At 40.2% G+C, this 12,208-nt stretch overlaps 1 protein-coding gene across 1 annotated transcript in view; it reads left to right on the top strand.

Annotated features, from left to right (window-relative positions):
• Positions 1-11,748, top strand: part of LOC106583603 (V-set and transmembrane domain-containing protein 2-like protein) — a 51,281-nt gene extending 39,533 nt beyond the window's left edge. The window contains exons 2-4 of the mRNA XM_014167972.2: positions 5,233-5,399; positions 7,147-7,188; positions 7,341-11,748. Of these exons, the coding sequence (XP_014023447.1) occupies positions 5,233-5,399; positions 7,147-7,188; positions 7,341-7,655 (524 nt within the window). The 3' untranslated portion in view covers positions 7,656-11,748. The remainder of the gene's footprint in view (positions 1-5,232; positions 5,400-7,146; positions 7,189-7,340) is intronic.
• Positions 11,749-12,208: the final 460 nt, after the last annotated feature.

The raw sequence follows: 12,208 nt of genomic DNA, 5'->3' as shown, positions 1-12,208 counted from the left end.
TCTTCGCCCAGAGACAGCAGACACCCCATTCCACTTTCTGGCGCCTTCTGAGAGCCAATGGAAGCCTTAGAAAATGTCACGTTACAGCACAGATGCTGTATTTTTGATAGAGATGCAACAGAAGGACAACAAATTGTCAGACAGGGCACTTCCTGTATGGAATCTTCTCAGGTTTTGGCCTGCCATATGAGTTCTGTTATACTCACAGACACCATTCAAACAGTTTTAGAAACTTTAGAGTGTATTCTATCCAAATCTACTAATTATATGCATATTCTCGTTTCTGGGCAAGAGTAGTAACCAGTTTAAATCGGGTACGTTTTTTTTTATCCGGCCGTGCAAATACTGCCCCCTAGCCCCAACAGGTTAACGGACATGATCAAATAAGTGCACCTTACCAAGTGCACGTGGGGTGGAATGTGTGTCCTGAATTTTATCAGGTTATGCAATGGCTACACAAAAAGGCTCTATTCAATAACATCGAACTTTAATATGCAAATGCAAAGGCATATCAGGGAAGGATACAGTTTACATAGAGGAGACCCTGAGTAAGGAATTGTGTTTTGTTAGAGATTGGGTCTGACAACAAATTGTTGTTACATTTGGGAAAAACTAAATCGATTTTGTTTGGAACAAAACGTAGATTGCTTAGTGCTGACAAGATGAAGATAAACTGCAGGCAAGGAGATTGAATCTAAAAGAATTGTAACTTATATTGGTCTGTCCATAGATCAATCCCTTTCTGAAGACCTGATTGCTCCTAAAATTATTTCTAAAATGGCGAACAAATTGACATTTTTATGTCGTAACACTAGATATTTTAACATCAAGTTAAGAAACTGCTTGTCTCAACCTTGATTCAGTGTCATGTTGATTATGCCTGCTCTTGATTATGCCTGTATAAAATACAGCTGGCAATCAAGCATGTCCTAATTGTCTTAATTACGGAACAGAAATTATATGCACCAAAAAATAACCATCATTACAGCTTCATAATACTAGCATCTGTAGTGATCTAATTGCATGGGTAATGCAATTATTTTGAATGGCTAGCACCAATTAGCAAACTTCGATAATGCCAATTAGCAAACAACTTAGCTAACACCAATTAGCAAACTTAATTAACACCAATTAGCTAACTTAGCTAACAGCAGCAGGCTAACATAATTTCACATTTCAAACTTCACTTCTCTTTCATAAACGCATGAGGGTTTGGTTTGAGGTCAAGGGGAAGATCTCAGTTGCATAGTCCTCGAGTCCTCTCTCCTCATCTCCTTCTCAAAAGCCATTGGATGAGAAAGCCAGAGGTCCCGCCCCTCTGACCTTCTCCTCCAATAGGGTTTGAAGATACGTGGAGCAATGTTCCCTCGAAGCTGTGCGCGTGCGCAGATGAAATATCAGCCTGTACAGAGAAGCACGAGATTGAACTTTCTAGTTTCCCTCTACTCTGGGAATTGTGATTGAATCAACTTTCAATGCAACATACCAAAACAAAAACAAACTATGCAAGAGATTTTCTTGTATGCAGAGCACATTGGAGTAGGATTCTATTGCATTGACAGGCTCATAATCTACAGAGACTGGTGTGCCATAACCAATCAGAGCTGCAGTATCCCTATATGCAAATAGACAATTGCCATACATGGATCTGTGCCATTCACTATGAACTGGACAATGTTTATAACATGAGTGGTCTTGTTTTGAAATTAAAGTGAGAGCTGCATGTAGCCACGTTTGCACATTAGTTCATATTCTTTGTTTGTAAGTGAGTTATTAGCCCAGGTATAGCTAATTTCTAGTCAGCAATGGGGGAGTGGTTGCTTCCTACAAGAGCACAAAAGCAAGTCAGGTAAAGTTCTTATTTTCTGTCTTAAAGGGTCAGTGTTGTATTTTGAGACAGGCTTGAATAAGCTAAGTAGCCAATAGGCAGGGGGTAGCATAATTTGCCTGTTACTCTGTAATAATTGTATGGAAATACTAATTCATTTTATTTTGTATAGTGGTTTCATGCATCAAACAACACAACATTTTCAGTCACCTCCTTGTCTGAAGGACAAGTGGATAAACAGGTTAATGTCAATCCCTACATGTTTTTTTCAAAAGTCTCATGTAATGTAGACCTACATTGAACATCACACATTGGCTGCTACTGTGGCGCCTTCACACTTGTCTGTTTTATGGTCCCAGACGGACATGGAATTCGGAACACATGCTTTCCTCTCAGGCTTAAAACATTTGGCTTTTGAAGTACAGCAGTGGTTATGTACGTTTTAGCTTACGGACCTTTTACTTTTGTCTTCCTTTTGTGTCCTTTGCAAAATGTTATTTGCTTAGAGCTACTCTGCAAGGTCTGTTTACTGAAAAACAACATTTGTGCAAGAATATAAAGTGAACAAATAGGAGAGACCCACTTATACAGGACAAAGCACTCACTTCCACAATAATTTACCACTGTAAGTACATAGTCATATAAAATCAATATGGCGAAAGAGAGAGAGAGAGCAAAATAGAGACATTTACAGTCTAAAATGTGAAACTCAATGGGGTGTGATGAGTTTACCACCACATGACCTCAGGCTAAACTTCTACACTTTGTAGATCAGGAACTGAATGTACTGAACATGCATATAGTTTCACAATACATTGTTAACTACTTTCATTAGTACAGTATGATAATAGATCAAATGTAGATAGATCAACATGATAGATGTGGCACGAAATGAACCGGTTGCCCTGCATGGCGTTGCATAGACCAGGGAACTCTTTAGTCCGGTCCTGGAGAGCTACTGGGTGTGCAAGCTTTTGTTTCAGCCCAACACTAACTCAATTAATTCACTTAATCATGGTCCACATCGAAGATCATGATTCATTGATTATTTGAAACAGGTGTGTTATGCTGGGCTGGAGTAAAACCCTGCACACCCTGGATGAGATTTGGAGACCCCTGGAAAATACCTTGAATTGATAGAGGCATGATACTGTTGTCACAAACGTGATGAGAGACGGACCAAGGCGCAGCGTGATTTGAGTTCGACATCTTTTTTCAAAGTGAAACTTCTACAAAACAATAAACCAACAACGAAATGTGAAAGTAGTGGTGCTACATACACAAACACAAAACAATATCCCACAAAGCAGGTGGGAACAATGAACAACTTAAGTATGATCCCCAATTAGAGACAACGATAAACAGCTGCCTCTAATTGGGAACCATACCAAGAGCACCAACATAGAAATGAAAAGACTAGAACACCCCCTAGTCACCAAGGGCTCTCTATGGTCAGGGTGTGACAGATACAGTGATACTGTGTGTATTGTGACCTGTTGTCATGCATGTACTGTAGGGTTGGTGGGGCAATATGCTATTACACAAATAGGACAAAGGATGCTATATGACAGGAATAATGTTTCCTTACATAGTCTAATACAAGGGGTAGCTGTATGACAGTTAGGAAAACAACAGGCTGTCAAGGAGAAGGATTGTGAGATGTAACACTTCGATCATGCTATATCTTTTAGATAAGACACATCTCAAATCAAAGTTTATTTGTCACGTGCGCCGAATACAACAGGTGTAGATCTTACAGTGAAATGCTTACTTACAGGCTCTAACCAATAGTGCAAAAAAGGTATTAGGTGAACAATCGGTAGGTAAAGAAATAAAACAACAGTAAAAAGACAGGCTATATACAGTAGCGAGGCTATAAAAGTAGCAAGGCTACATACAGACACCGGTTAGTCAGGCTGATTGAGGTAGTATGTACATGTATATATGGTTAAAGTGACTATGCATATATGATGAACAGAGAGTAGCAGTAACGTAAAAGAGGGGTTGGCGGGTGGTGGGTGGGACACAATGCAGATAGCCCGGTTAGCCAGTGTGCGGGAGCACTGGTTGGTCAGCCCAATTGAGGTAGTATGTACATGAATGTATAGTTAAAGTGACTATGCATATATGATAAACAGAGAGTAGCAGCAGTGTAAAAAGAGGGGTTGGGGGGGCACACAATGCAAATAGTCCTGGTAGCCATTTGATTACCTGTTCAGGAGTCTTATGGCTTGGGGGTAAAAACTATTGAGAAGCCTTTTTGTCCTAGACTTGGCACTCCGGTACCGCTTGCCACGCGGTAGTAGAGAGAACAGTCTATGACTGGGGTGGCTGGGGTCTTTGACAATTTTTAGGGCCTTCCTCTGACACCACCTCTCACAATCTATGGAAGTAGTTATGTATTATGATACATTTGTACTCATGCTTCTCATTACCTGAAGGACAACATCCATAAGAAGCATGATTCAAAAATGTAATTAGATTATCCAGTAAAGTAACATTTGTCTGATACATTTCCAATGTCTATACGAATTAACTAAGACACACAAAACATATCTCCCTTTCTTGAAGACACATCTCCCAACTGCATGCAAAAAAAATCCTCCCTAAAATCCCCAAAGTGCCCTTCAACTTAATTATCTTCATCCGCCTGTTGTTTCTTGCTGAAGTTTTATCCTCGTAATAGTCGGCAGATGGTGCATCTTAAACAACAGCACATCGCTTAAACAAAATACCATTGACTACTTTATCTTTCAAAGACTTGTCTATAAGACTGAAGCTCTCGGTGGAGGAAGTCTCTGTGGTGGTGAAGTTATAAAGGAGGATTAGTCTCTTGAATTAGCAATGTGTTTTAAACAGAACTGGCAAGAGGATTTAGCCTAATAGCTAGATGTGTGAGGATAGATAAGGGATATGGGGAGTGATGTTTTCGTTTGAGAAATGTCCCTGGCTACTTTGGCCCTCTGAAGGATTAGGAACGGAAAACAAAAAAAGCCCACACATGACGTTGTCTGAGTCAACAGAGCTGGGTCCTATTCATTAGGCACCAAATGGAAGAAAAGGGACTGAAATATGGAGGGACTACCCGGACTTGTCCAATAAGAACCAGTCTTTTTCATTTCCTGTAGCAAAATGTTTGGCAAAGTTTAACAGACAGAGGCCGTCGCAGGAGAAAGATTTGGATTTTTAACCTTTGATCTATAACCGTTATTTCCAGTGGTATGCCAGCACCTGTTTGTAAACTTTGGGGATGGGTTTTATTCACTGGGAAGGAAAGTTACAGATTGTACAGATGTTAGAGTAATTTGTTTCATCGATTGCTTGATTGGTCGGTCACTTTTTTGGGTCACTTTTCAGGTGCATAAATACTCTTCTCTCTCTTCATTCCCTCTCTCTTCACTCAGCTGTCTTCACAGAGGTTCCTCATGACATCACGACGCAGAGCGGTCAGGACGTGGAGATGGCCTGTTCGTTCCGGGGGGCGGGCCCCTCCTACTCCTTGGAGATCCAGTGGTGGTACATGAAGAACCACAGAGACTGGCCAGAGAAACCCACCTGGACCACCAATCAGGTGAGCCGCTGAGAGAAATGTTATGGTCGCAGCGAGAATTTTATTTAAGGGAGAGTTTTATTGGCCCGGGGGTGACACCTATGAGTTATTGAATCCGAGTAACTGTCTGTGATTCTGCTCGACATAGAGCAGCAGTGCTTGTGTTTGCTCAGGACTTGATGACCACAATGAAACAATGTAGACCTACCCACTAAGAGATTAGTAACTGTCAACCCTGGTTTGTCTGTTGAAAGGTTACAAATTAAGCCCTAAATCCTAACTTGAGATATTCTTGTCGGCATGTGTATAACTTCCTCCCTTACAGGTCAATGCATTATTCACTTGACTTATGTGCTTGTTTCTTAAAAGAGGAGCCCTGTATCTGATTATCATCATCATGCAAAAAACATTCATTAAGCCCACATAGACTTTGTTAACGCACTATTACCATACAAAGAGATAATGTACATTACTGTGGACAGAACTGAATTGACTGAATCCACATTAGCCTACAATACAGCAGGCAGAGGAAAACATTAGCTGCAGCCCTTGGCACAGGAAAGAATAGATAATTGCTGATTAGCATTTTTCTAGCACTGTGGGAGCAGGTTGACTTCTCTAACTTAGGGAAACTTAGAGCTCCTGCTGTGGTGCTAGACACTATAATTGGCACTAAGGAAGAAATAGATTTTCCACATCTCTGTTCGATGCATAATGCATACCTATGCCCCAAAATAATTCCTTCCCCTCCCCAACTTTCCCAGATATTTTCTTCACTCGATGCCCCGAAATAGCTAGCTATCAGACACAACAACAACCAAGATATTAGGCTACCCAGTACAACAGGAACCAATATATTAGGCTACCCAGTACAACAGGAACCAATATATTAGGCTACCCAGTGCAACAGCAACCAAGATACTAGGCTACCCAGTGACTTAACAAAAAACAAGATATAAGACTACCCAGTGACATAAAAACAACCAAGATATTAGACTACCCAGTGACATAAAAACAGCCAAGATATTAGGCTACCCAGTGACATAACAACCAAGATATTAGGCTACCCAGTGACATAAAAACAGCCAAGATATTAGGCTACCCAGTGACATAACAACCAAGATATTAGGCTACCCAGTGACATAACAACCAAGATATTAGACTACCCAGTGACATAAAAACAGCCAAGATATTAGGCTACCTAGTGGCATAACAACCAAGATATTAGGCTACCCAGTGACATAACAACCAAGATATGAGACTACCCAGTGACATAAAAACAGCCAAGACATTAGGCTACCCAGTGACATAACAACCAAGATATTAGACTACCTAGTGGCATAAAAACAGCCAAGATATTAGGCTACCCAGTGGCATAAAAACAGCCAAGATATTAGGCTACCCAGTGACATAACAACCAAGATATTAGGCTACCCAGTGACATAACAACCAAGATATTAGGCTACCCAGTGACATAAACAAGATATTAGACTTCCCAGTGTGGATAGGAAATTGTTTATTTGATCGCAGTGCTAAAGGTTTTGAATTGCAGATGTGTGAAAGCTAAAATATGTACACAGTTCTACATACCATTTTTAGGTGGTGGACTGTAAGACATTTTCATTTGTTGATGATCTGACGTGTAACATATTTGAAAGGGTCGACATATTTCAAGTGATATTTGATTCTTATCTATACTGATACTGTATGTCACTTGCTAATGTTATTTCAGCCATGTGCCTGACTTCTTTCCATCAATTCCTTATAGGTGGTTCCCATGGAGATGTCTAAAGATGCCGCAAAAATAAGTGTGAGTAGACACATCAGTGTACAGTACTGCACTTGAAACTAAATTGACTGTAAGCTAAACATGATTAACTCATTGTCAACATACATACTATTGATACCGAGGAATAGGATTTATATGCTTATGATTTACAAATACATTATCTTCTGCCACAGGTGGTAAAAGTGGCCGGGAGCAACATCTCCCACAAGCTTCGCCTCTCCAGCATCAAGCGGTCGGACGAGGGCACGTACGAGTGCCGTGTCATCGACTTCAGCGGCAGCGTGGCGCAACACCACCGTGTCCGGGCCTACCTGCAGGTGGAGGCTGAACGAAGCCTGGGCCACATCTCGGCAGACACCCTGCCTCAGGAGCCTCGGCACAGGGGACAGGGGAGCCAGGCGGATCTACACCAAACAGAGGGCCGGGAACTGAAGAGGCGTTCGGCCGATGACAGCACCACGGACTGCACTGAGAGCTGTGTGCTCTAGAGGTTATTGTGTCCAGATGGGAAGAACAGGAGTGCATGTTCCCGATTATCATAAGAAGGATGATTGTTTTAACACCCACAGAGAGGCCTGGACAAAAACAGGACTCTTTCTGCTTAATTTATATGTTCATTTATGAATCGATTTGTTTGGCTTGTTTGTTTGTCTTATATTTCTTTATGCTTGTTTGGATTAGGATTGTCAGAGACCACCAGGGGGCATGATCGTACGTTATCTTGGTTCTCAATGTAATGTTATTTCTCATCACTTTCGTTAAAGCCCCAGTGCAGTCAAAAACGTGTTTTCCTGTATTTAATATATTTCCACACCATGAGGTTTGATTAATACTGTGAAATTGTCAAAATTATGATTATGCCCTTTTAGTGTAATAGCTGTTTGAAAAGATTGGCTGAAATTTCTGCCTGTTTTGGTGGGATGGAGTTTGGCCTGCCTCGTGACATCATAATGGACCAATAAGAAAGAGAGTTCCAGACCTCTCTGGCAGATAGTTTTCCCCTCCCCACTCAGACCACTCCCAGACAGTCCTATCAAAATTCTTGCTTTAGAAATTGCTATTTGCTAAGAACCTATTTTTGTTTATTTTTTACAATTTTATTTGGAAACTATCACAATAAGGTACTTAATTGTTACCCAAAAATGATTTGATATTGAGATAAATACGGCTGCATTTGACCTTTAAATGCTTTGTCCATGATTTCTGACTCTGGGATTGTGATGGGTGAAGATGAGGGTATTGTTGGCTGGAGAGGAGATGGCGGTAAGGCCTGTGTCTCAAAAGTCTGAATTTCATTCCTTCCCTTGTCTCCATTCCTTCTTAAGCACTGATATGAAATGACTGGAAAGGGACAAGGCAATATAGTAGGAACCAATCCAGATCTTTCCCTATCTGTAGTTATAAAGTAAAGGAGACGAGGAGAGAAAGACACCCCATGATAGATTGATTGGATAGGGAGATTTTGCTCTCAGTGATGTATACATTGAAATGCCTCGTTCCTCAATGGTGTTTTATGGAAATGTATGCCAAAAAAAGTTACAGTATTTACATGCAAACTACACTTTTTATTTTATCAAGGTCTGTGAAAGTACTTTGGAGAGTTGTTTTTTGGTTTGTACTTACATTTTGCTTTATCTAAAGGGTGTAACTATTTAAACCACTTCTAGAATGTCTAACGGAAACCCAAACATACATGTATGCCTTCATCACCTGGAATAAACTGTATAATATTGTCTTCACAATACACACACACACTTTTCCTATCAACACAACACAATTTATTCAGTGCTAAGTAACCAAATGAATCATATGGCACATAGTGGGTTGGCTTTCTGGACCCAGATTAAGCCTGTGCTGGACGAAAATGCACTTTCAATGGAAATTCCCCATTGAGAATAATTTTTAGTCCTGGACTAGGCTTAATATGTGTCAGAGAAACCTCCCCAGAGTATGTTAATCCTTGCTTTTTTGTCATTCTATTTCCAACTAGTGTTGGGCTTTTTTGTGCAATTATTTCATCAGTAGAGTTAAAATGACAGTTAAGGTATGTTTTTTTCAACTCTTTTCATGTTCGTCTTCTTGACAGTGTTTGTTCTTCAATCTAAGTGCTGCTGTTTGATATCTATTCTGTTAAATACTTTTATTTGATGGGAAACCTTTGGTCTTTAGATTTTTTATTTTTATTGTTTCAGTTAAAGTACTGTTATGTCTGCGTGATCTCCTGTCAGAGAAAAAAAGTAATTCACAGAAATCAAAACATTTGAACTTGATGGTTGATGAAAGAGTTGATTGTCAATAGGCAGAGTGCGCTGTTTGAAAAGGAAAGGGAGGTCTTAAATGCACAACAGGACCATGGATGCTTGTATTCTTCTACATCTGCTTTGCTGTGATCAGGAATACACCAGCAAACACCTTTTGAAGCATCTGTCAGATATAGTTGTCATGAATTACATGTAAGGAGAATAGAAGCTTCATTATTGCAGTGTTTTGAGATTTTATGACAGACTATGTACCACCTGTTAGTATTTCCAAGATAAACGGACAGGTACATATTTAACAAAACCCTGAATAACCCGTGAATAATATATTAACTGTACAATCCTGAAAATTACATTTTAGACAATTAGCACCCACTCTTACCCAGAGCGACTTACAATTAGTGCATTCAAATATATGAGGTGTGGATCAATTGATTGTTTTTTACGCTTCTCTTAAAAGTTGCTTAGCTGGTAAATTGTAGAATGAAGTTGTCGCTATACACTGAAGGACAGACAGTTCTATGTTTAAAAAAAAGTTTAACCATTCATTACATATCATTGGAAGGTAAGGTGACGGTTATATACTCTCTGAACATTTAAAAGGAGAGCTGGGATGTGGAATGCAACATCATCAATGTTATGCTGCCATTGTGAAATATTTTAGGAAATATATGGAACAATTCCTGTCATATTTATTAAATCCCCCCCAAAATTGTCTTTTTTTTATTTGGTCCCTTCAGTTGGTCTATGTTGGTTTGAGGACACAACAACAGAATATGAAGTGTTACACAGCCCCCCTTTTCACTCTTCCCATCTTCTTATCCTCATTTGGGGTGCACTACTGCCACACACAGTCCTAACAATGAATTACAATTACCAGTGCTCCTCAGCCTGCTTAATTGCACTTCCTTGTTTAAACAATAGAGGTCTGTGTTACACATCCTATCACCTGCTGACCATATTGACCATAAAAAAACAGGACCCTAACCTGCCATTACACATATCTGAGACTCCTTATCCCTTTGAAAAGTAATTTCTCAGTAATGACTCTGGTGCGGTTTTCAGTGGAGTGATTTTACAATCACGGACCACAGTAACAAAAGGTTGCACCATGAACCATGCAGTCAACTCTTCCTAACTTAGAAAAGTAAGGTTATGGTCATGAGCTTCTGCTGATGCCTAAATATCCACTGTGAAGTTACAGTTAAGCTCTTAGATATTGCCTTTGCGTATGCATGTGAGGTAATTCCCGTGTAACCGATGTGAAATGGCTAGTTAGTTAGCGGTGGTGCGCTAATAGCGTTTCAATCAGTGACGTCACTCGCTCTGAGACTTGAAGTAGGGTTTCCCCTTGCGTTGCAAGGGCCGCGGCTTTTGTGGCGCGATGGGTAACGATGCTTCGTGGGGTGTTAGTTGTTGATGTGTGCAAGGATCCCTGGTTCGAGCCCGGGTTGGGGCGAAGAGAGGGACGGAACCTACACTGTTACACCCGCATGGATGTGAGGCAGTTCAAGTCTTTTCAGATGGTTGGAAACATGCTTCATTTCAGCAGAGCTAGTTCACTGTAGTGCTCTTAAAGAGGCAATCTGCAGTTACCACATCAATTTAGTTTACTTATAAATGAATGACATGTAGCCATTGATTCTTGAAGAATCATGAGCTTAGTTCAACCATTATACCCCATCAGAACCCAAAATATAAGCTTGTTTGAAAACAAAGCCAATGTAAAGAAGCACCATATAGCATCAAAACATGGTTAAAACTATCATTTTAATACCAGGGATGGTCAGTCCTTGCATCAATAGCTTTGTATATGAATTTGAGAGTGGATATATTTCTCCAGCTCCATCCCTCAGCTTTTTACTGAAACGGAAGGGGAGAATGCTTTGTAATTGTTTTAACTGCTGATTGTCACTTTAAGCGTGTCTGGAAATGCTGTAGGAATTCCAGCCCAGATGAACACGCTGAAGTGATCATTGCATCAACATGACACAACAGCTGCAATGTTAAGAATATGCCAAGGGCAGGTTAGAGTTGTCTGAGGTCATTGGTAAAACTACCATCAGAATAATAGTATGTTTGTGTTTGCACATTTGCTTTACAACTTATACTTGTACTTGTTTAGCTTGTTTTCAAACAATCAAATTATTTAACAGGAAATCATAAAGTAAGAGATAAATAATTCTGAATTTCTTGGGAGAGTGGTTTTGTAAACCTGTCACCATCTCTTGGTAGCAGTAGATTGTATTGTATCTGACATTTTATAAATACAACTTAATGTTTTGTCAAAGTTAACAATAAAATGAACAATCAGTGCATACAATCTTCCGTGTGGCTAACTTGGCTGTGCACCACAAAATGGAGGTCCACTCGTAAAAACCATAGAGCAGAACCTAACCAGAACCAGACCGTTACATCAACATTTTGGGATTTGTTTGTGCATTTCCCCCATGGATTTGGTTTCCCTCAGATTTTTGCATGGTACTATATGTAAACTGATGGATTACTAGCTCCTCTCACTGAGGTCAACTGAGTTTTACAGCCAAGACTGGAGACCTGTTTCTTCTGACTGCACCTTGGTCCCCTCACCAACACCTCCCGTCATAGCCTGCTTATGCCTTCTAGCCTGCTCTTAATGTTTCTTTAGCAGAAGTCCTGTAGGAGATTGGGGGTGTAGAATCAATGGAAGTGAAGGGATTATACCCAGTGCAAAGGTTGAGTGGTAGTATTTAACAGGTAGTATCACCAAACCTTCCCAACATGGCATATTCCCGGGATAAAAT

The sequence above is a fragment of the Salmo salar genome, chromosome ssa22 (genome assembly GCF_905237065.1).
Source record: "Salmo salar chromosome ssa22, Ssal_v3.1, whole genome shotgun sequence".
NCBI lineage: Eukaryota > Metazoa > Chordata > Actinopteri > Salmoniformes > Salmonidae > Salmo > Salmo salar.
The sequence above is the reverse complement of the archived record's forward strand: the minus strand, read 5'-3'. Positions and strand labels throughout refer to the sequence as shown.